The 24,729-nt window shown below is 47.9% G+C and overlaps 2 protein-coding genes across 5 annotated transcripts in view; one reads left to right on the top strand and one right to left on the bottom strand.

Moving 5' to 3' along the window:
- LOC135898663 (uncharacterized) overlaps positions 1–23,466 on the top strand; it is a 264,427-nt gene extending 240,961 nt beyond the window's left edge. For all 3 annotated transcript variants that reach the window (XM_065427740.1, XM_065427739.2, XM_065427741.1), the window contains 2 exons: positions 10,131–10,440; positions 11,355–23,466. In XM_065427740.1, the coding sequence (XP_065283812.1) occupies positions 10,162–10,440; positions 11,355–13,208 (2,133 nt within the window). In that variant the 5' untranslated portion in view covers positions 10,131–10,161 and the 3' untranslated portion in view covers positions 13,209–23,466. The remainder of the gene's footprint in view (positions 1–10,130; positions 10,441–11,354) is intronic.
- Positions 925–5,130, bottom strand: LOC139048473 (uncharacterized). Of its 2 annotated transcripts, XM_070522879.1 has the most exons (3): positions 3,577–5,130; positions 2,386–2,477; positions 925–1,609 (listed from the first exon to the last, which is right to left on the bottom strand). In XM_070522879.1, the coding sequence occupies exons 1-2, from the start codon at positions 4,912–4,914 to the stop codon at positions 2,397–2,399; spliced, it is 1,419 nt and encodes a 472-aa protein (XP_070378980.1). In that variant the 5' UTR covers positions 4,915–5,130; the 3' UTR covers positions 925–1,609; positions 2,386–2,396. The 2 variants fall into 2 exon arrangements, with proteins under 2 accessions (XP_070378980.1, XP_070378979.1); XM_070522878.1 differs by having other exon boundaries at positions 925–2,477.
- Positions 23,467–24,729: the final 1,263 nt, after the last annotated feature.

Genomic DNA, 24,729 nt, shown 5'->3' with positions numbered 1-24,729 from the left:
AATGACGCTCAATACATGCTGATAAGGAAAGAAGCAAAAAATAAATAAATAATGAGAAGCGTGTAGAGATAAAAATAGTGGGAGGCAACGATAAAATGAGTGAATAAGTAATGTTGTGTAACAGTACTCAGTACATGGAGAGTTGCATTTCCGAAACTCCTCTGGGGATCGAAAAACAATAAGCGCTTAGTACTTTTCCGCATCAGTGTTGGGGCACTGAATACCCGAACGCATTCTGCGATTAGAATATCTGGGAAAATGCCGCCAAACAGCTTGGCCTTGTAAGGGCAAAATCCGGTTCCACATCGTGAAAGTCCGGACTCGTTCACCTTCATTTCTGGCCGCTGAGAGTGCATGTGTGAAAAATGAAAGGAAAAGACAATGAAATGTTATTTCAGTAGAAGATAAGCATAAGAAGTCGCAGTTTGGCCCGAAAGGCGAAGCACCGATTTCGATAGCATATTAGTAGATAGCTTTGCGAAGCAAGACCAGTAGTTTTATCGGACGCATCAACTTGTAAACATTCGCTTACTAACTAAATTAACAATGATACAATGTGTAAGCGGGACTGAACGAGGGCGTTGAAAGAACAGACACACAGAGACAGCGCTGTCTCTTGTGTGTAGGTTTCTTTCCACGTCCATTGCCCAAAATCTACTCAAAGTTTTGGAAGCAGTTCACTGCATCTGGTTCATTTCTTTTGCCATACCCAAGCCTTTCTACACTAGACTAGTTCTAGTTCCTTCTCCATATCTACATTTTAAATCCTTTTGCGACTCCCTACTGTATCGTAGTGCCTAGGAAGACGAACATGCTGGGCCGGGGCAGTGGGGGAAAGAACCCTGATTTATTGAACATGTGTACATATATAGGTTTTAGGAAGGGGTGTGTCTATTTATCAATAACAGATGAGTTGTTTGCACAGCATGCACATGGTGCATGCGTAGTGACATACAAGGCGCTTGCGCAGAACACGTGTGGCGCTCGGCGCCCAAGATACGATACATCTTCCTTTGTACAAAAAACAAAACAAGAAATGGGAAAATAACATTAATCAAAATTGTCAGGCACTTTAGTTCAAGGCACTTGCGCGAAGTTCTCGTCGTAGGCCAGTCGTTGAGGTGGTCGACGTTGTCTGAGCGACCTTCTTGGGGCTGGTGTGGATGAGACACTAATTGGGGCACAGGGCTTAGAGGGAACATACGGGGCTGTACATTCTGTGTAGCTAGGTGCCGACCCATTTCTTTGGCCCGAGTTTCCCTCGAAGTCATCGTCGTCGTCTTCCTGTACGCTGCGTCGGAAGGGCTCCCGGGTCAGTAGCAGGTGCTGCCGGTTGCGCCTCAACACCATGCCGTTTTCAGTGACGACTGTATACGACCTCGGGTAACCAGCCGGCTTGAGAACATTTGCTTTCGTGTCCCATGCACCTTTCTTGATCCGGACCGTATCTCCAGGGCTCAGGCGTGCCACTGACCCCCTAGAGTGGTCTGTCTGAAGGCGCCGGATCACCTCGTGACTGGGGTTGCCTTGAACGTCGGGGATTGTTGTGCGGAGCCTTCGCCCCATCAGCAGCTCAGCGGGCGGTGCGCCGCACTCGAGTGGAGTTGTCCTGAAAGCGAGCAGTCCCAACCAGAAATTTTGTTTCGCTTCCGTCGTTTTCTTGAGGATACGCTTAGTTATCTGAACGCCTTTTTCTGCCAACCCATTAGAACGTGGGTAACCCGGGCTAGACGTGACATGCCTAAAATCGTACAATTGTGAGAATAACGCGAATTCGCGACACGAAAATTGAGGGCCATTGTCAGAACGAACTTCTATGGGAATGCTGTGTCTTGCAAAGATCGAACTTGTTGCGTCAACCACTGTTTTGGCCGTGGTGTCTTTGAGTAGTTCCACTTCGGGAAAGTTGGACAGGGCGTCGTAAACGCACAGGTACGACCTCCCACCGTATTCAAAAATGTCAATGCCGACACGGTACCACGGTTGGTCCGGCACCGGGCGCATCAGTAGAGGCTCTCGAGGTTGGCTATATGCATACTTTTTGCAGATAGAACATGTCTGCACGAAAGATTCTATGTCCGAGTTCATTCCTGGCCAAAAAACTAACTGTCTTGCCCTGGCTTTGCACTTGTTGATTCCCAAGTGCCCTTGATGAATTCTTTCCAGTGTCTCTCTTTTCATGCTAGCCGGAATAACTACTTTGCAGTCTTTGAGCAACACTCCTTTCACGTGTGATTACCCGCCTGCGAATCGTTTCCACAGCCCGTCCAGGCATTTTCCAGCTTCTAGATCTCGCAGCACGTTTCTTAGCTGTTCGTCACGCGCCGTTTCCGCAGCCAGCCGCCTCCATGTGTTCTGGCTAACAAGTGAGGAAACCGTACTCACGGCGTGCACCTCTACATCGTTGCTGTCGAGGTCGCAGGCCGTTGTCTTGGTTGTGGCACGGGACAGCATGTCGGCCAGGAGGAGCTGCTTACCTGGAACAAATTTTAATTGAACGTCATAACGCAGCAATCTCAGAAAAAATCTTTGCAACCTCGGCGGCATATCACCAATCGCCTTCTGCGAGATAGCGATCAAAGGGCGGTGGTCTGTTTCAGCAGTGAATTGTCGACCATAGACAAAATGATTAAATCTTTCGCAGCCAAAGACCACGGCCATAGCTTCTTTCTCAATTTGAGAATAACGCTGTTGCGTTTCGGTAAGCGCTCGCGATGCATATGCCACGGGTTTCCATGTGTCGTTGTGACACTGTAACAAAGCGGCTCCGATTCCGTCTCGGGATGCATCGCATGACACTTTTGTTTCTTTGGCCGGATCGAATACCGACAACATGGGCTGTGTGCTGAGGTAGTCACATAGTTCTCGCCATTCCTTTTCGTGGTTATTGGTCCATTCAAAGACGACGTCTTGTCTGATCAAGCTCCTCAGAAGAGCTGTTCTTTGAGCTAAACATGGAAGAAACTTGCCGAAATAATTGACGACACCTAGCATCCTTTGCACCGCGAGCTTGTCTTCTGGGGCCGGCATGTGCAGCATGCAATTAATCAGCGCCGGGCTCGGCCTGATGCCTGCTTTATCGATGACATCTCCAAGAAACTCGATTTCATGGACGCCGATACTGCACTTATCAGGATTGAAGGTTAAGCCGGCGGGTGTTGCTGCTAGCAGCACAGATTTCAGACGTTCATTGTGCTCTTCTACGGACGAGCCCCATACCAGAATGTCGTCCACGTATATTTTCACGCCGGGAAGGCCTTCGAAAATTTCATTCAGCGTTTTTTGGAACACCTCAGGGGCGGACGATATGCCGAAGGGTAATCGTAAAAAGCGGTAACGCCCAAATGGGGTTGAGAACGTGCAAATGCGCGATGTCGAGTCATCCAAGGGGATTTGGTGGAATCCAGAGTTAGTGTCTAAGCGGGAAAATACAGTTGCACCAGCTAACTCAGCTTCTATATCTTCTCGTCGCGGCATCATGTAGTGCTCCCTCTTTATGCACTCATTAATTTTACGAGGGTCATTGCAGAGACGAATTTTCCCATTCTTTTTTCTAGCAATCACCAAGGGACTCACCCAGTCAGTAGGCTCGGTGACTTTTGTGGTGATTCCGGCGTGCTCCATCCTCTCAAGTTCACCCCGTAATGGTTCTGTCAGGGCCAACGGTACGCGTCGAACTGGTTGAATGACTGGCTCGGCGTTGTCTCGAAGCACCATGTGATACACTTTGTTCACGCAGCCTGTCCCAGTGAAAATGTGACGAAATTCTTTCACGATTTCTTCACAGTCGTCCTGTGATACGCTGTGGACGCGCGAGAGCAGTCCAAGTCGCTCGGTTGCTTGTAGGCGTAGGATTGCGCGACCTTTGCGCACCACAAAAAATTCGAGAGGAACAGTTCGGTCACCCAGCGTTACTTCCGTTTGGATGACTCCAAGATGTTTGATCGTGTCTCCACCGTACGAATGCAGCACCACGCTGCTTTGCTTCATTTCAGGGCTTGGGCGCATCCTTTTGTATATTCCAACGGGCATCAAATTGACCTGAGACACTGTATCGACTTTTAGTTCGACCGAAACGTTATTGACGTTCATTTGAACCATCCAGTCGCGTTCGCTTATGACTGCTCTTGTAGACACCTCTAAGACGCTGAAGTCATCTTCGTGATCTTGAATTTCACCGACCAGCTTGGTGGCTCTGCAGCAAATCGCAAAGTGGTTTCTCCTTTGGCATTTTCTGCACGTTCGTCCGTACGCGGGACAGTCTCTAGGCTGATGCGTGCGTCCGCACTTGAAGCATTTGTACATTTTGGCTTGCGCCATTTTTGGATTCGAGCATGCACTGCGAATGGTGTCTACTTGCTTTTGACCTCGTTCCCAAGTTTCTTGGCGGAGAGCCGATGTTTCGGCTGCCTTGCAGACGTGCTCAGCCTTCTGCAATGTCAACTCACAGTCCCTGAGAAGCTTTTCTCTCACCTTGTCGTCGTTGGTTCCGTACACAATCTGGTCTCGGACCATAGAATCCTGAAGCGCGCCGAAATTGCACGCCCGTGCTTGTTGCTTCAGGTCCCGCAGGAAGTGTTCAAATGGCTCACCTTGGCTTTGAACTCTCTTCCGAAATATGTAGCGTTCATGTACTTCGTTGGTCTGCAGCTTGAAGTAATCGTCAAATTTCTTGATCACCGTCGCGTAGTCGGCCTTGTCTTCGCCTTCTGCGAAGCTCAGCGTATTAAATATCTCGATGGCGTCCTCACCTGCGACACTGAGAAACAGCGCTGTCTTCGACGACACTGATCGCTTCTTGTCATCCGGCTCTGATGCCGCAAGGAAGAGTTCGAATCTCTGCTTGAACGTCTGCCAATTCTTGCTCGCTTCTCCCGTCATGTTTAACGGACCAGGCGCTCTCAATGAATCCATTGCGTAGTCCCTACGGTGCTGCCCGTTGAAGATCAAAGCCGTGCTTGACTACGCATCCCACTTCTGACACTATGTATCGTAGTGCCTAGGAAGACGAACATGCTGGGCCGGGGCAGTGGGGGAAAGAACCCTGATTTATTGAACATGTGTACATATATAGGTTTTAGGAAGGGGTGTGTCTATTTATCAATAACAGATAAGTTGTTTGCACAGCATGCACATGGTGCATGCGCAGTGACATACAAGGCGCTTGCGCAGAACACGTGTGGCGCTCGGCGCCCAAGATACGATACTATGTCCCACTAAAGAGAAGGCGCACCAATAAATGTTTACAAGTAAATATATTTTACTTTTTTTCAAACCAGTACGAACTTTTTTAGTGATCGCGTCGACAAGTGCTGTGAAGTGACGCTCTGGAGGCGCAGAGGGGCTTTTGTTTTCTGGAAATGGCTACAAGATACCAAGATCCGAGATACGCCAAAGCCGTGCGACGTCACCTAAGAAAAGCTTGTCCTCAAAACTCAAGTGCCACGTTTTCAACTATGTAACCAAGTAATAAGTGGTATCACTATTCAGTATACTGCACTGATCAAGACATCCAAAGTGGGTATACAATTGATGAATGGTGGGCCGTTTTCAAACATACGGCTAATTTGGGAGTGGAACTTTTTAGTAAATCCTCGTAGGCGTTGCAACAAATTTATGTAAGGTGTATAACTCACCTGCAACTCACCTTAACTCATCTGATATTAAATTTGACCACTGTGGATTCTCTAAGAAATGCAGCTTACAGAGCTGCGATATCTATTTATGTAGATGCAGATCTTATTGTAAACTTCGTGTTTGAGTTCTTTAATTGGTATCGAAATTAAGAAATTTTGCTAAGTTGTATTATATAATAAATTGAAGTTGTGCTTCCCTCAGTTCGTAGAAAGCCTCTTTTTACTTCAAATGCAAAAAAAAAATTCAAATCGGTCAAGTGGTAGTCTCCGAGTTTTATATGTACTTTAATGGGAGAATAGTAGTTTGGCCCAAAGCTAAAGCTTCTCAAGGTCGTGGTCTGACTGCGGCAATCTGCGCCAAGCATTCTAGATATCTTTTGCGGGAGTAATATGCTTTGTGCAGTCAATCATGTCTCTATAGACATGAGCGACATATTATTAGAGTAGCCTAACTTCTGCGCTTTTCAAAGATACCTTGTAGTATCATCTGCCATTTAGTGGGACATGATGGCGGTGGAAGTGATAAATGTAGGTAGAAAAACTGAATTTTTGCTGTGCTGTAGTCTTCGGACTTCACCCATTTCAGCAAAAATAGTTAATATGCGGTTCGCTTTGCTCTCAGATGAAATATCGTAGATTTAAACATGCCGATTTTCAGTGAAATCAATTAAAAATTTGTACAGGCTCTATGTCCCACTAAAGAGAAGGCGCACCAATAAATGTTTACAAGTAAATATATTTTACTTTTTTTCAAACCAGTACGAACTTTTTTAGTGATCGCGTCGACAAGTGCTGTGAAGTGCCAAGTGACACGTGGAAAAAACGTCACGTGGAAAAAAACGTGGACGCACATGCACCGTGGCACTTCCGTAGTCCACAACAAGGATGACGTCAATTGCTGTATACATAGTATGCACGTACGTCATTCAACGATACTCCGCGGCTTCCGGTTTGCGGCAGCGCCATGTTGGGGAACCTATAGGCCTATGCCAGCCTATGCGCGCGCCTGTTGATAAGGTACCCCAAGATGGCGGAAGGTAGTGCGGAAGCTGACGACAGCAGCGGATGTGACGACACGTGCATACTATGTATACGTACGCTCCTGACGTCGAAAAATGAAAAAAAGAAGAGCAAATTAGAGAGGGCCTTAGAGAGCAAAATTAGATAGCAAAAAAAAAGATTAGCAAACTAGAGAGGACCTCTAAAACGACAAGGCTTCCGCTCCGTCACCCAGCCGACGAACAAGAGTCCGCGAGAGCCCGGCTGTCGTCTGCTCCTCGAACGCGAGCCCTTCCGGTGACACAGCCTCGTCGGTTTTGTGGGGCGCCAAATTGTGAACTCGCTGGGACAGGCAAAGTGCTAGGCTACTGCAGACGTACATGAGACTTGATTAACTCAAGTATGATAGGTCACTAATTGTCACCTCCCCGTTTTGTCGTCGTCGTCGTTGTCATCATCATCATCATCATCATCATCATCATCATCATCATCATCATCATCATCAGCAGCAGCAGCAGCAGCAGCAGCAGCAGCAGCAGCAGCAGCAGCAGCAGCAGCAGCAGCGAGTGTGCAAAATGCGAACGTATTCTTTTTCAAGATATTTCGGCCTGTCAACACGATCACGCGTACCCTTAACCTGGCCTTCAACGGTAGTTTATATAAGTTATATTTGTATAGGGTGGCTGCGTCGCAAGTCCTGCCTTGCGAAGGTGTTTCCCAAGAAAAACTCAGAATGAAATCCCTATTGTCTGCCTCTAGTCGCTAACGCGCGACGCCGACTGAGTGGAAGCTTCCAGCAGGGATTAGTAGCACACAGGATTAGTAGCCCTTGCTTCTTTCTGAAAACGCAGCCGGATCCCGTTACTAACCGGCTGTCACAGGCCTTCGCTGCACTTTCCATGAGGATTGCACAGAACCTGCTTTCTGGACTGTTTCCCATAAATACAAAGGGCACTGTTGCCAATCTTGTAGTGCTCTCGAGCTTAGGCAGTGCCGGTTCACAACAGTCCAGAGCGCATTATTCCGATTCCCGGATAGCTCTCATTCAAAACGTCCGACGTTCAGCATTATAAATCCTTTCAAGAAGGATGTTTTTCATCTAAAATCACGTGCCAGATGGCTGGAATCACGTTTTTTTTTCAATCTAATTCATTTACTACGGACTTAATGTCGGTTTTTTTTTAAATCTAATTCATTTACTACGGACTTAATGTCGAAAAAAATGTATTTGTTACAAATATAACTTTTTTTTCTTAAATTTCGTTTTGTTCCTAAAACACATATATTTCGCTTCAAAATATTTCATTTCACCTCCGCGTCGCTTTCGTTGATTTATACATTTCTTACAGCGTCGTCAATGCGCCAGTTCACCATTTGAAGTAGGCTCTGTGCTCAGCAAAAAAGCAGCAGCGCAGTAGTTCATTCAAACCCATACGCAGTTACGGCACCAAGTCCTCACGGCTCCTGGGAAGCGAGACCAAAGCTGGCAATAGGAGGGCTACTGGTATATTCAATTACTAAGGCCCTCTGGAGTTGGCCAGTATTCTTCCATGGGTTTAGAGGTTTGTGGCTATGATTTAACGCAAGAAAAAGTGAGGAATCCGAAATATCCATCGATGTCGGTGCACCTTTAAGAGGAAGCTTTAGCTCGGGCCCAACTCCGACGCGGCCTATTCAAATACATGTAAAAACGAAAAAACGTTTTTTCTGAGATAACCCCTGGACCGATTTCAATGAAATTTGTTGTATTTGAGAGAGAAAGTTAAATTCTAGTGACTGTTGGAAACGGAATTTCGATTTAGGGCTTGAATTTTGTTAAAAAGATTTTCAAAAATTCAGAAGTTTGAAAAAAATAGAAGCACGAAGTTTACAAACTAATAGCTCTGCATCAAAAACAGATATCGCGATTGTGTAAACGGCATCCGTTAGAACATTCAAAGCGGTCAAATTTGATATGTCATTTTATATGTTACGTGAATTTGTTACGTTATTTACGAGGGTTCTGCAAAAGTTGTAATAACGCATTGACACATTTTTTGAGGTTCATGTGCAACAATCAATTTTGTCCGCTTTAGATGTGCTATCAGATACAATTCACAGAATAGCGATATCATTTTTTCTTGCTGGGTTACGGAGTTCAAAACGTGATAGTTTCGTTTTCTGAAAATTAGCGATTTTTGCCAATTTTCTACAAAAAAAACAACCTAAATCGAAAATTCGAAACCAACAGTCACTATATTTTAAGTGTTTCTTTTAAATGCAGCAAACCCCGTCAAATTTGGTGCAGTGGTTGCCGAGAAAAACGAATTCTCCTTTTACATGTATTTAGATAGGAGCACACGAGCACTCGTGTTCGTTGACGGACAACCACTGGCCCCGAGCCCGTGCGGTGCGTGCGTGTCGTCCTTAGTCGAAATAAGCGGCCTTTCGAAGGCGCGGCGCACGCGAAAAGTGTCACCTCAGCGGCTTTTCAGCGGCGCCCGGGAGTGCCAAAAGCGAGGGCGTAGGTGAAAGCTGGAGGAGTGAGCGGGGACGTTCGGGCGCCTGTCACGACAGCGGTGCCCGCCCGCAGCGTCGCGGTTTCGAGCGCAGCGCCACGAATTCGACGACTTTCGACGACGGGCGAGACGCCTTCGTCCTCCCCGGAGGGTCGGCTCTGCTCTCGCTCTTTCCACGGTTGTTTTTCTTAACTTTCAGTTTGCTAAAAATACGGGCACTCGTGGGAAGATCTTTTCTTCTGTGCTTGCCACGTAATTATTGTTTACAATCGTTGCTCTGGTGACGGTCCGTAAGGCAAGTTTCGTTCACTGATGGTAACAGATTAGATACCTTTAGCTTGGCCACCACCACCACCACAGGCTCCGCCACCTCGCAACGGTACGGGGGTTATAAGGGATGTCGAAGGCTAAGCGGTCGGATAACCGTACGTTGTTTTCGTCGGTAGGGACGAGTCCAGGCGTACTAGAAAAAAGAAGGAGACGCAATTTCTTTCGAAAGATTACAAGGTAACTGCTTAGATGGTCACACAGGCAAGGTAGCTCCACACAGGCGATCGAGCTCACAGCTCGCCTGCGCGAACCTCGTTCACGCTTCTTTAACAGCAGACTAAACGGGGGGGGGGGGGGGGGGGAGGGGTATTCTGTAAGAGTACACCTAATGGACTGTCCATTTCCGCCGCTGCTGATTCGATGCAGCTGTACGAGCGAGGAGGAGACGAGCGGCCCTAGTCAATCAGCAGCGGCCGAAATGGACAGTCCACTAGGTGGACTCTTACAGAATACCCCTTCAGGTCTGTCTGGAGGCTCTCACCTATCGCATCCCCTTACCCCTCCCCCAGTACATGGTAGCCAACCGGAGATATCTCTGGTTAACCTGCCTCTCTTTCCTTTGTCTTTCTCTCTCTTTCTCTCTCTCGGTGGAGGGCTCGCGGTCATCTAGGAATAGGCGTGCGGCTGAGTGTCTTACCACATGGCCTTACTGTTCCGGACGTCGCAGGTCGAGACTTGCCGGCGCAAGCCTGCCGGTCATGCGGCGACGCCGGAACCTCCAGTTGCTCGGCTGGCTCCTGCTGGCCGCCGTGGGGACGCTCGCGCTCCTGGGCGCTCCGCCGTGGCCCTCCGGCGGCGACTACTCGTCCGCGGGTTCAGCGCCGCCCGCGGAGCTGACCCGCCACCCGTTCTGGACGTACGACCCGGCCCTGCGGGAGCCCCGCGACGCCCGCCAGCTGTGCTCGCTGCCCGTGGTGCACCCGCTCCACCCCAGCGTGTGGCCGCACCTCAAGCGCACCGTGCCCATACATTGCAAGGCGAGTGTGGCATCCGCGTCGAGTGACGGCTGGAACGTGCGAGGCTGCGCTTCAGACGCAAACCGCGCGACCTGTTTGAACGTTACGGCAGAGACGACAAGTGGGCATGGGGACAATATATACGTGCGAGTGACGGAAGCGACCTGATGGAATGTTTGCCGAGTCATCTACGATTGGGCTCACTTGAGGATTAGCGTGGGGATCTGGTCTCGTTTTAGTTACTCTCTTCCGTATTTAAGTAGTTTATGCTCTCTCTCATATATGTATTCATCGACGATGATTGTCAATGTAAGAGAATAGCTCGAGCGAACCAACGTTTTTCTTGTCGAGTTCGACCACCGACCACCAACCGCGAAAACGGCCAAAATGACCAAAGAAATCTATTCGCTTTAAAATTTTTCTTGCAAGGTCATAATCTCCTTTCATTATATCTGAAATCTCAATAATTTCTTACGGAGTGTTGGGCCTTGTTATTAATCATCATCATGATTACTTAGAGAGATAAATGTCGCCGTGTGGTGCCTAAGGGCCTTAATTGCGCATATGACAACTGCCGCACACAGTAAGTGCACCTTCTTGGGTGGACATAAAACTGAAGCAAGAATTATTAGAAAGTTGAATTATTGGATTTTACGTGCCAAACCACTAGCCGATTATGAGGCACGGCATAGTGGGCGATTCGGGAAATAGACAACATGCGGTTCTTTAACGTGCACTTAAGTCTGTAATGAATCAAGATAAACTTTTTGTTATGTCCCTCCTACAGTGTGCATTGTGTCTCGGTTTGTGCCCTGCGGATAATTGCTTACAACCTAACCTTAGCAGAGTTGCCGAAGGTTCACAGTGTTTGCCAATTTCCGGCATTATATTACGGAAGTGTTTTTTTAAAGGCTAGTTTGGTTATTCACGCCCAGGTGCGGCAACCCTGGCTGACGTTCGTGGACGTCCGAGGAAACCTGCGTTTCAACTACAGCTCCGGGTACAAGCTCAGTTCCCTGCGCTGCTCGTACAGCCCTGCCGAACGGGACGGAGACGACCGAGTCAAATACGAAGACCCCGTGCCGTTCACTCGCGACGGCACGCCCCTCGCGCACGACGTGGTCTACGTTTCGTGCCGGAACTACTTCGAGCTACCCATCTACTCCAACGTCCACGCAGTGCTGCGCATTCCTAAGAAGGAGCACCCGGGGACTTCGATGACGTCATCACCGCCGCGGGACGGCCGTGGTGGCAAATCAGCGTCGCCGCCGCCGCCCCCGTCCGACACACAGGATCGTCCGAGTGTCCTAGTGTTTGGCCTCGACTCGATCTCGAGGCTGTCCATGATGCGACTACTGCCAAAGACTTACACGTTCCTCACCGACGTTCTGGGCTCGGTTGTCTTTCGGGGAATGAACAAGGTCGGCGACAACACCTTTCCCAACCTGGTCGCGCTCTTGACCGGCATGGAGGCCTACACGCAGCTGAAGCATCCGGGCCCGAAGGGCGAAACCTTCGACGACGTCCAGTTCATCTGGGACGACTTCAAACGCGACGGATACCTGACGCTCTTCGCCGAAGACTTTCCCGAGTATGGAGTCTTCAACTACCTCGCGCGCGGTTTCAGGGATCCGCCGACCGATTTTTATTTTCGTCCCTACTGCCTCGCCATGGAGAGCTCGTTCCTGATGAGGAGCAGCTCGAACCTGTGCTACGGCAACGTTCCCAAGCACAAGCTCCAGATTGACTACGTCCGGCGGTTCATCGAAGCCAACAACGGCTCGCAGCCCTACTTCGCCTTCTCGTTCCTCGTCGAGATAAGCCACGAGTACATGCAGCAGGTAGCCGCGGCCGACGAAGACATCGTGCAGTTTCTTACCGAGCTCCGGGATCGGGGCCATCTTGACAACACGTTCCTCTTCTTCCTCTCCGACCACGGGCACAGGTTCGACTCGATCCGCGAGACCTTCGTGGGCAGGCTCGAGGAACGGCTGCCTTTCTTCGCCGTCAGACCGCCTTCCAGGTGGTCACGGCTCAAGCAGGCTTTGCCGACCAGCCACGGCAGTCCCGCCCGGGACTCCGCTTTGGCGGACAATTCGCTCGCCGAGTCCGCAACGGCCAAATCTCTGCTCGGTGCGCTGCAGTCGAACGCCGGTCGACTGACGACCCCTTACGACACCTACGAGACCTTCAGGGACATCCTGTTTCTGGGCCGCGACGGGCGTTTCGCCGACAAACCCAAATCCGACTTCGGCGTCAGCCTGTTTCGCGAGATCCCCCTTGGCCGAACGTGCGACCTGGCCCGGGTTCCGGAGCAGTACTGCTCGTGCGACGCCGAGGAGCCGGTGGAGCTGTCCAGCAAGATCGTCGAGAAGGCGGCGCTGGCGCTCGTCGACAAGGTCAACAGCCTGCTCGAAGCGGGCCTGGGCAACATTTCGTCCCGTTGTGCTCGCCTCACGATACGCAGGATTCAGGACGCGCGGGAGGTGTTCAGCAGCGTCCGAAGCTCGTCCTCCTCGTCGCCGTCCTCGAGCTCTTCGCACCCCGCCACCGCGGCGGGCCGCGCATCCACCGACGTCCGCCGTGGTTCTGGGGGCGTGCGCAGACTGCGCGTGACGGTGGTCGTGCGACCCAGCGACGCCATGTTGGAGGGCCTGCTCCTCGTGCGGGAGGACCAGCGGCCCGTGGTCTTCGACGACGTCAGCCGCATCAACAAGTACGGCCGTCAGTCGTCTTGCATCGAGCACCAGACGCTGAGGAAGTACTGCTACTGCGTCCAAAATGAATAGCCGACGGCGACCTCGAGTACATTCGAATGCTGGTTTCGAGGAAGAGGGCGCTTCTCCTAGAGGGCCTAGACACTAGAGAATCTAGAGACAAAGATCTTGCCTGTTCATTTTTTTAAAGTTTACTCGCGATTAGTATTCTATACTACTGACACATTTCTCGTTTTCGTTTGGTAGTAGTGTGTTTTGTTGAACGTTCCGGTGCCAGAGACGCAATACTGCCAGCATGTGTGATACCTAACCGTTCATCGCCCGCTCGCAGCGAGTGCAGCTGTTACATCGTCGCTCATTGTCAAGAATTGACGTATGAAGGGCTTAAGACTCTATCGAGGCGTTATTAGAGTTTGCACTTGCCATATATATAGTAGTTTCATTATTCTCAAATAATGAGTGAACATTGACGGGTGCCTCATCAGTTGTTTGGCGAGTCATGTTCCATCTGAATGAGTGGTGTGAAATTGCCGCTAACTCATAGTTTGTTTCGTCAAAGCAGGTACAGTGCGGTGGGAAGACGAGTGACAGATTTCTATAATCGAGACGTGGCATTTCCGTAGAAAGCTGCCGGAAAAGGGTGTTACACTTGCGAGTCGCTTCAGGAAACAGAGCTAACTGAATGTAATTCTGCGTTGAGCTCGGTTTGCTTGCAATTGCGCTTGGCGCAAGCGCAGTGTCCGCGTGTTTCCCGCCTCTCGTGTGGTAGGTAACTCAAGTATTCGTGGCGTAGGGGATTCTAGAATTTACTGTCCTCGTGCGCAGTTATTTTCGTGGAGTAGCTTCACTTGGCCGGGCAGTGAAGTAGCCGAAAGCTTTCTGAGGAAGAGGTTTTCGCACAGTTGGAACGTTGCAGTATTGCCCAAGGGAACAAAACTCAGTACGAGATCCTTGCGGCATAAATTATTGGAAGAGAAGATACTTCTAATTTACTTCAATCGTGGCAAACCTGAACGTAATGTTGATTGGCGCGGAATCTCAAAATTCAATTTCTCGCTTTCGCACCTCTTCCTACAGACAGTTATAATGATGCGTTGTTGAATTAATTAGAGACGGTGCTAACGTGCGCTACTAGATTACTAATTGCTAGATTAGGTTGGCTAAAGCATGGACAGTTCATTTATTTATGACAAGCGGTTCTAAGGTAAGGCTTAGAAAAGATTTCTGATCAATATGACGGTCGCTTCATGGAAACACCTGTAATGTTCTGTGGGTTATTATATCGGGGCTTTTGTCAATTTGAGCTAAGTAAGCGCCTGTAGCTAATTTAACACGCACTGTACCTGGCGCGTCTAACAGGAAGCATAAGTATAGAAAAACTCGCTCGACGACCGTGTTCTACACCGACGACCGTGCTCTACGCCGAAGAATTTCTTGCGTTTCGAACGTAGACCTCTTTGTTTATTTCACTGTGCAGACCTGTTAGCTTTGGCGTGATAGCGTAGAGGAACACCGCGGTAGGCTCTGGCCACATGCATCAATTCAATTGAACGGGCTCGAAACATAATTACTGATGGATCCACAATGGGACTGCTTCTTGAAGAAGATCCGGAGCTTGCTCACTGCGTGAGCAATGTGCCGATAGGTGTGCCGACTTCGAGCACTGCAGAAGGCAGTGATATGTGAAATGTGTGTGTGCGGGTGTGTTTTTTGTACGTTTGCGAGGAGACTTCAATACTGACTGCTTCGATGAACATTCTCCCAAGTGTTGTTTCGGGTGAATCGTCTCATGTCCCTCCGGGACAACTAACTTTTGATTTCTTTTTGGTCTTTGTTCTGCGAAGATCGCAGTGTAGTGCAGTGAATTGCATCGCGTGTTTGTGTGTCCGTGTGCGCAGTGGTTCAACAAGCGATATTGTCTTTCGGCTTGTGGATCGCTGGCGATCCCGAACATTGTCAACTTCGTTGTCTCTGCTTCACGGTGTCTTGTCCGTTTACCTACAATGCTGACAGGCATCAGTAGTTGGAACGACGTTTTCCTTTCCTGAGTGTCTGTCTTGTAGGTGTGAAGCCCATAACTTAAATCAATTTGTGTGGAGAAACCAACGCGTGGCGACATTCGTTGCCCGTTTTCCACGCCTCTTGGAATGTGTGAATTTGTTGGAAACCTTTTGAGTTCTTGCTTTGCTTGGCAGGCCCGCTTTTCTTTTCGTAGGCCTGCTTCGTTCTGCGTGCTAAGCTTGCATATTACTGTTTCCGTTCGCGAGCCGTTTGTCGTGACTACGTCACTAAGACGTGCATTCATTTGCCCACGACATATAATGTGTGCACTTGGGAGGCAGCGTGGGCGTCGACATAATGCTGCCACGTGACTATTCTCCAGCGAGTTCATTTCGCGATCCGGTCATGAGTTATCAAGCAAAACCTTCTTTGATTCCGTTTTGCAGAAAGTGTTTTGGCATGTTCTCTTTAAACTGAAAAGCACTATATTATTGTCTCCCGTTACGTGGCGTGCCACATCGTAGAAGTGACGCAGGAAGTGAAAAAACAAAAGACAAACAAACTCTGAAAGAGCAGTTACTACACATGGCTCCTTCTCTGTTTTTTTTCCAAGAGTGAAACTGTTAGTTCTTCGGCACAGTGTTTTAGGTGCCCGCAACGCCTTGAAACCGCAGTTACTAGTCATCATCAGGGTCTCCCGTTTCTGCTCAAAGCACAAGCTACCGCCTTTGACAAATCCTCGACGTGTTCAAGCTTAGCGTGTGCAAAATATAGTTTTTACGACAACCCACTCTGAACCTCGTTGACCACAATGCCTCGCGAAGACACTAAGACGTCCTGGTAGAGACGTTACATGCCTCTCTAACCTCTACAGACGCTCCGGTTTTTTCTGGCCCGTTTAATCGAGCGAGCCACTGCATTTTTCTTGGTGGGGGTCAGACTACATCTGGCCTGGCTTTCTCTTTAGCGTTAGGTGTCCGCAACGAATAAATGTCCGATTCCTTGGGTCGTGGGTCCTTCCGACTGCGGAACGTTGCGCTTTCGGCAGCAGTTAACCGATGGCTACAGTGTTCGTGTTCCACAGATGTGTGCAAGCGCTCGCTTAGTTGGTTGACGGCTTGAGGTGCGGCATTGGACAAGTTGGCAAAGTGGGCACTTTGGACGGCTAGTGACACAGCACTGCGTGGTGTGTGTGTTTGTGTGTGTATGTGTGCGTGCGTGCGTGCGTGCGTGTGTGTGTGTGTGTGTGTGTGTGCGTGTGCGTGTGCGTGTGCGTGTGCGTGTGCGTGTGTGTGTGTGTGTGTGTGTGTGTGTGTGTGTGTGTGTGTGTGTGTGTGTGTGTGTGTGTGTGTGTGTGTTTTCAGTCGGCTTTCGTTTTCTGCTCCGTTTACCTTCTGAAGCCACGTTCCAACGTTGACGTGTCAATATCAAATATTCTTTAGAGTTAACGCAAGTAGGGTGGTAAGGGGATTCGCCGATCATTGTACCGTGTCCTTCAGCGGAAGGCCTAGCAAACGAAAGGTCTGCTCGCAATTCTACCTGCTTGAGCAGCGACGCATGAACGGGAACGCGCTTGATCGAGACCGACCGTAACCGGAAACGGACCGCTGCTTATCTTGGACCTTGGCTGCACGCGCCTTGAATGCAATGATTCTGCGGGTCGCTAGTTCGATGCTCGAAGTAGTGAGACATTTCGTGTCACTGTCACTTAACACGCGCCGAATGCAAATGAAAGGCAGACTCGCCAGTGGCACAGAGTTTCGTACAGCGTTCACTAGTGGGAAATTTGGCGCTGAAATCGGTAAACAACCATGGGAATCACACGTCAATTCTTCCTCGATTTGGAACTGGTTCGTTTAAAAGGCATAGTGACGGTTAATTTATTCCTCTAGTTTCGCTAGGACGGTTGGGTGCTGACGCACATTTTTTAAAAAACAGCTGAGTGCTTTATATCACAACTATCTTCAGGTCGTAATGTACAGGGCATAAATACGCCGGGGCACCTTTAGAGTGTGAGTTGTGCTAAATCTATATGGCATTTGCGTATGAACGCTCAACGTAGGTGAATATTCTTCGACTCTTGGGCTGCTTTATTCGTGACGTTCAGAACTTAATAAGCTTGTAGAAATCCGACGCTAAATAAGACTTGTCATAGCGATACAAAATTGATGCGATTAGATGAAGTTAGGAAACCGGGATTGGGTTCAAAGCCAAAATGCGGATGTTTAGACAAATATGTGGAAAGCTCATCATTGTCATCGTGAATGACACTCTGTACTTACGACCCTGTAGGCACTGCCGCCAGTTTTGCTTTGGCATGGTTGCCTTTCCCTCTAACTCGCAGTCCTCGGGGTAAAGCTGGCTGTACGGCTTGACGGCGTAACCAGCGTAGCACAAATTGCGCGTCCACGTTGTTGAGGAGCGTCGCTCCATAACACGGCTTCTATCGTTTCGGATACGTTGGGGGGGGGGGGGGCAGGGGCGGTGCGATGCAGTCGGGATGGTAAGACGTGGGATGCCTATTCCTAGCCTCTGAGTATGTTATAAATACCACAAAACGTTTCTTTTTTTTTTCACCGGATACAATATGCGTCAAACTTGAGCTGATATTATTGGCTTTTCTTTGAACAAAAAATATTACGGCGTCAAATGTGTCGTTTTTTTGCTGATTTAGGCTTGCTTGAGAAATGTGCCTCAGCAACGCAACCATTTTTTTTTTCAAGCATGGCATCGCGAAGTGCCTCTAAACGAAGCGATCGAGCATGGCTTCCCGAGTATTTTCTTCCTTTCATTTTTTTTTTCGCGGAACGTAAACGTTTGCTGCAGGATATCGAACGTTTGACCCAGTTACCAGGTAACGTGGTTTTGACTGCTCTCTCGGGAAGGCGACTGGGAAAGACGGCTCTCGCGAGGCTTAAACAATTTCAGCCCAGTGGGTTCGAGGTCCTTTATGTTTTTCAGACTTTCCTCTGGTGTGAAAAACTAACGAACGCCGGATTGAGATATTGGATTTGCCGCGTACCACCGGTCGAAAGAAACTTCATCTCTCTGACAAACGGCCTTCCATAAAAGTAGACCGGATGCCGGCCCTTGCGGGAGTGAAACGAAATAATGCGCGATTGCCAGGTTTGACCGAGAACGGGCGGAGGAGGCATTGGATTGGGGTGCCGCAAATTGCGTTTCCGTCAACCGAACGCAAACAGATGTGTGGACGCCTTTGCCGTCGATGGAGCCTGTCGAGCAGCTTATTAGGTTAGCCACTGCAAAGAAAGCTTGTGCGAATGGCTGTTGTCTAGCTTCTAAATTGCACGAAAGGTTAGAGTAAACGGTAAATTTATGGTCGTTCGAAAGTTTCAACTGGTACACTCCACGGAAGTGTGTGCGCAGCGATTATCACTCTGCCGAGTTCTCTCGCATGGATGCACGGCTGCCTCATTCTAGAAAAAATGAGTTTGGTCAACAGTGTTCGTATTTTGGCCGTGAAAGCTGTATTAAGGTTTTGTGATTGACAGTTTTTTGCACCGAACAACGCAGATATGGTTTTGCATCCGTAGCAAAAAATACAAATGAAAAAAAAAGTAAGGAAAGTGAACGCTTGATTCTAAGAACGTGATACCGTAATGCGTATCGACGTGCAAAATGCCTCTGCTAGGAAATTCGAAAACGTTGGAAAACGAGCTCTTGTAGAATCTCGAAACAATGAAACTGTCGAAAAATACTTGGGAGAAATGAGGAAGAGTGCTTAGCAAGAAGTGTCGTTAGAAGTCACATTAGAATGTATTACCCAAAAATGCAGCCACCCACACGTATGTTTTATTCGCATTTCTTTAGATTGCCGCGAGTGTCGGGAATTACGCATGGCGAGGCCCGATTACACAGTGTGACGCGGAGTTGTAGGCGCACGATATAAAATTTCAGTGCAGTCAATTGAATCCAATTAAATACAAAACTGCCTACTTGTTAATGGAATGCTGTGGTTACCTCGATAGACACTTGCAGGCTGGCCTTACGGCAGTTATACGATCTATCATTGGAAGCCTGAAAATCGATGTGCGTTATTTATCAGTTTCATTTCGGCAGACCCTCTGCATCCGTGACAGGGCAGTAATGCATATGTGTGCCAGGTTTTCGTGTCTTCATTGCCACGGCGATGTCCTTGGTGCTACACTTGGCTTCCGGAAAGCATAAAAGTGGCAGTAAGGCACGAATTAGACAGCACGGGAAGTTAAGAATTTGGATCCGAGAACAGAATTGGATAGGAGATAGGAAATATTGCTGACATTAGTATGGTAATCGAAAGAAAACGAATAAATCAACCAAGGGAATCGGAAAGACGCAAGCAACTGCCTCCAGGAAGCATAAGGAAGTTCACAGCAAATGAAGATGGAGCTTAGGAATCAAAAGAAAACGAGGAAGCCAAAGAAAAGAACGTCAGCATGGTGACCGTAATAACACTACGAGCTTCAAGGTACAAGCGCCGGGCGCTGTAAACTAAGCGTAGCGTTTGCCACGTCGCAGAGGCCTCATTGCATCGTTCTGTGCCCAAACAAGTAGCCCTCGCTTTCCAGATCGTATTTAATCACGCAAGCAGAATGTCGCCTAAATGACGAATCATCAGAGCCTCATCTATACAAGTGACGCTTGCAGAGCCTCCCCGCATATTTCGCTACTTTGCATACTCACCACCGCTCCTTTCTTCACTCAGTAGCTCTGTAGTTAAACATAATTATGTACTCATCTACATACGTGAAGGTGTACACAGAAATAGTATATATATACCCAGGTTGAACCTTATATACATACCCAGAATGTAGGCAGCGTGTTTTTTAACTGCAGAAGTTATTTTGAGAGGAGCCCTGGCATTTTGCTGCTGTTTCGGGGGTCCCGTATAACTGCCACGAACAATCACCTGTGACGAGTTCATCGCATTTCTTCTACACCTAGGTTAGAACACGAGGTTCTCGGAGTATCAAATGGACGCAAGCAAAAGAAGCAGCACAACAAAGTCGGTCGGTCTGCTGAGTTACGTGTTTTTACTGAGATGATTTTTTTTTCTCCTGAAAAATGTTCAATAAGAAGATTGTACAGAAAGAAAGGAAGTTGCATCTAAGAACGAAGTGGACTATAAAGTTAGGGTTGGGGTGATGTGAATTACTACTGACAACTAAAAACACAGTCCAGTGTTGACTACTGCGAACGATTTTGTTTAAAGTAGGTTCGAGGGCTTCGTCTTCACCCTGCACTCAGGAGCGCTCGTGAGGACAGGGAACCGTGATGTTGGGGCACCGGAATTGGCGCTGGATGTGCCATATTTTATGTTTGGGAAAGGATCATGGGATGCTGTAAGCGTTGCCACAGTCCTCAAGCTATAGCGAACAAGAACGCTTTTCCACGTACCCAGCGACCATTGGAGAAGATGTTGTTAGAATTAGAGAAACATTTCTTTTGTAAACGAAATTAACTGGGGTTGACAAAATACCGCCACACCAGACCAAAACGACTGGTTGCAGGCCTCTCTGTGTGAGGCACCAGTAAAACTTCTGAAGCGTAGAGGAAAACCATTAGAAAACAATATACGCTTCATGGATGGAAGGTTGGCTAGGCAGGGCGATAGGGACCACCAAGAAAACAAATACCGAGATATAATAAACACTGTGATTATGGACCGTACCTGTAGCTTCTGATCGGAATTGGTATGCGTGGCTTGCTTGCGGAGTGGTGGTTTCCCGGTGCTCCACATTGCATGTTCGATTGGCTCAAATTGGCTCAAAGGAAGCATCACACCACATTTTACTGGCTAAAAATATAAAACATAACTGAATTTGATTGTATGAAAAAGGAAAAAGTATAATGCCGTCTAAACTACACAGGTTAAAAATTACGGCATTACTAGTTGCCGTTAATTAAGTGGCACGAAAGACCAGCCGACTGCGTTATGACGGCGGTTAAAGTGTGAGCTCATTACCTTCCTTTATTGTTTGGCAGGCGCTCCAGGTGAACATGCTTTAAAATGTGGGGAAATATACTTTTTCGCCTGAAGCATCGTCTCTTCGTTGATGCAGTGTCATTTATGAGAGCAAAATAATTATATTGCACAATATTTCTTAGAATTGAATGTTCTAAATTTGCATTGGCTGTCCTAATTTGTTGGAAGCTAGAAGTCAATATCGGACCATCACGGACATCAAATATTTGTAAGTCTGTAAGGCTGCTTCCTTGCCCGGTTCCTTCAGTATTTGTGTGTTCGCTGTCTAGAAAGCGACAGTATATGCCGAGAAGTGTTAGAAAGATGCTGAAAGATGCACTTTGGGCGATTACAGAATCGAGGAAGGATGGATACATAATACTTCCGAATTCGTTCGTTGTAAAGAATCGCTACCTGAGTCTGCCACGTCATACCATTCTTTATAAATGTGCACCTTCCTAGAGGATGACACGAATCAACAGAAGCGCGGATAAGTAAGAAAATGGCGTGCCAATGTGTATATGACAACAGACTCGAGTACACGTAAAACCTAGCCTAAGAACATGTGCTTTCCTGACCAACCGTAACTTTTTGGCATACGGCACTGCGTTCGATGTTCCATGGCTAAAGTCCTCACACGTTGGTGGAGTCGTAAACCACAAAGGACACAATATGCACCGTTATTCACACGTTTCGGCGTGGTTTAATTTCGGTGGAGCTCGTAGTTTGCTGCTGAGGAGAGCGAACTTCTATTGCTGAATTCCCTAGCGAACGTTGTGCTGGAAGCAAAGCTCCGCTAATATTTACGATTTTGCACACGCCCCCTTGGGAAAAACAAACAAACAAACAAACAAACAAACAAACAAACAAACAAACAAACAAACAAACAAACAAACAAACAAACAAACAAACAAACAAACAAACAGCAGTGGCGTTGTTAGAGATGCTTGTTGCTCTACACGCTTCAGTGCAGGATTGCGCTTTCTGCTGTCGCATCTTGATGGCATGGTCGAATATTTTCAATAAGGTGTTGCAATGCGAGCTTAACAGATGCATAAAAGCATTTTTGCCTTTACAATGCTTACATTCTAACCGTGACGTTAACAAGATTGCACCCAGCTATTTGAAGCCGACATAAAGGAACGTTCAGAGTACAACAGAAATTCTGGTGATGAGCCTGTCGTGTATTTTTTTTTTCGTGAAGAGAAGATTCTTTTTGCCCAAACTAATAGATCTATGAAAGCCGACCTCAGAAAAAACCTTGAAAATCTGGCCGCTTCCACAGAAGCGATCTTGTTGTGACGGTACGATGTATTTCATGGCAGGTATTTCTTAATACGACATAAACTCTTGCCTTGGCGACAGCTGAACGCCTGTGTTATGCCCTTAGAGAAAAGAGTTCTCTCGTTACAAAAAAAAAAAGTGTTTTCTGTTGCGTTTTTCGACTGGCTAACTATTACGCACTCACCGACATGGTTTGTCTCCATTGATTAAAAAAAAAGCTGCACCCACGTGCTTGGCGTGTAACGACCTAACGTACAGTATGAGTGAGCTGCAATATCGTGCATTGATACGATACCACCAAATAACCAAATAAAAGCTCTCCTGCACACAACCTGAAAATGCAACAGCGAATATGAAACCGATGGTGACATAACCAGCTACGGATTGTTGCTTCACACTAATTAAGCTTCGTCGCAAAATTTACATCAATTAAAGAAACTGAAGTTTAGAACCAATGCATGATGTGACAGTGCGGACATGGGTGCGATCTTGTACGCGTTCCAAAATCGAACGGAGGCGGTCTGTTCTGTACGTCACGAAATAGGTGGTCCGTTCCATTGCGTTCGTCCGATAGGAGACGACAAGGAATGATTGGCCGCAGATATCACGTCACAATTGACTTCATGGCGTCCGTTACGGTTCAAATTGACCAATCGTGTGCCGCTCGGTAGAATGGACCGCCTCCGTTCTAATTTGGAACGCGTACAAGATCGCACCCATGAAGTCTGAAACGTCAGCGGATGCGAAGGTGAAATGCTCCAGCTGTGCTGCTTATTTATGGCTGCAATGTTTGGAATGGTTAGCCGAGCGTGTGGCCAATCAATATTTTCAGTGACGTCACGGCAGCGTTACGTAACACGTCGATGTGCCTGTTCGCCGTGCTTTGCGTCGAAATGGTTTTTCTCGAGATTGTCGCCACTTGTTCGTGGCTGTCGCTCTGGTCGCGCCCTACGCGGACGTCGCTCTGTTCCCACAATTTTCGCGGTTCCTCCCTTGGACATATATACGACCTATGCAACGCCGAACAGCAATATGTGTATGCCAATATTGTGCTCAATAAAAGCACCCTTATATTCCTTAGACGGGCTGCCTGCTCTTTCCGGCTTTGATCTTTTCGAGCTGCATGTTAGGACCTTGAGGCCAGGAATGAAGGAAGCTTTGCCTGTGGCACAAAGTTAATTTTTTTCTTATGCATGTGAAATGAGGTAATGCTATAATTATGTGACGGCAGAACCATCTCAATTAGCTTTGTTTAATACAAATACATAAAGGATGTATTTTATGACCGGTGCTTGTGAAACAAAATGTTTCAGAAGGCCCTGGAAAACGTTGCAAAAAGTGGAAATCGTAAACTTAAAGAAAATTTAGGCATACAGTTTGTTTAGTTTTCCAAACACTAACTGCAAATATCGCAAATTTATAGAATCGGCGTATGTTCGACAGTTCGGAGCACATTAAAAATAATATTCTGGGGTTTTACGTCCCGAAAACCATGGTCTGACTAAGAGGCACGCCGTAGTAGGGGCTTCCAGATTAATTTCGACCGCCTGCGGTCCTGTAGCGTGCGCCCGACTCGCCATGCACGGGCGTTTCCGCATTTCGAAATGCGACCGCCCGGATTCGATCCCGCGACCTCGTGCTTGGCAGCGCAGCACCATAGCCGCTAAGCTACCGCGCCGGGTTTTCGGAGAAGATGAGTCTGATGCCTGGCTTATTACTCGACAATGGTACCCTGCTGAAAAACTTACGCAGCCAAGGCAAGAAGTCTGCGTAACGTTTATTGTAAGATTTTGCTCGACAGTGCTTGAAACCTCTATGCATAGTGTTTTATGAACTATGGCGCCTGATTGTGTTGGCGGAGACACAGTTGTAAGCAGGACTTCAAGCAAATCACCATGTATCATCTGCCCTATAAGAAAGGTAAGTGTAAAAAGCTCTTTAGCATATTCTAAACCAACCCATCATGTGTCAGCAGCCGACGCGGGTGCAAGGAGGAGCAGAAGCTTTCGTCACTTGCATCTTTTGATTTCGGTTAATAAATGTTCTATCCCTCTCCTCCTTCTTCCGCAGTAACACCTCTCTGTGAAAACTCTTTGTTCGCGGGCGATAGATTAGATTATGGGGTTTTACGTTCCAAAACCACTTTCTGATTATGAGGCACGCCGTAGTGGAGGACTCCGGATATTTCGACCACCTGGGGTTCTTTAACGTGCACCTAAATCTAACTACACGGTTGTTTTCGCATTTCGCCCCCATCGAAGTGCGGACGACGTGGCCAGGATACGATCCCGCGACCTCGTGCTCAGCAGCCCAACACCATGGCCACCGGGCAAGCACGGCGGG

Source organism: Dermacentor albipictus, chromosome 8 (genome assembly GCF_038994185.2).
Source record: "Dermacentor albipictus isolate Rhodes 1998 colony chromosome 8, USDA_Dalb.pri_finalv2, whole genome shotgun sequence".
NCBI lineage: Eukaryota > Metazoa > Arthropoda > Arachnida > Ixodida > Ixodidae > Dermacentor > Dermacentor albipictus.
The sequence above is the reverse complement of the archived record's forward strand: the minus strand, read 5'-3'. Positions and strand labels throughout refer to the sequence as shown.

Excerpts from the sequence above, each read along its gene's own strand:
- LOC139048473 (XM_070522878.1), bottom strand. The coding sequence starts at position 4,914 with ATGGATTCATTGAGAGCGCCTGGTCCGTTAAACATGACGGGAGAAGCG. Across the intron at positions 2,478-3,576 it reads TCACCGAGCCTACTGACTGG|GTAAGCAGCTCCTCCTGGCC; the intron begins GTGAGTCCCTTG and ends AATTTGTTCCAG.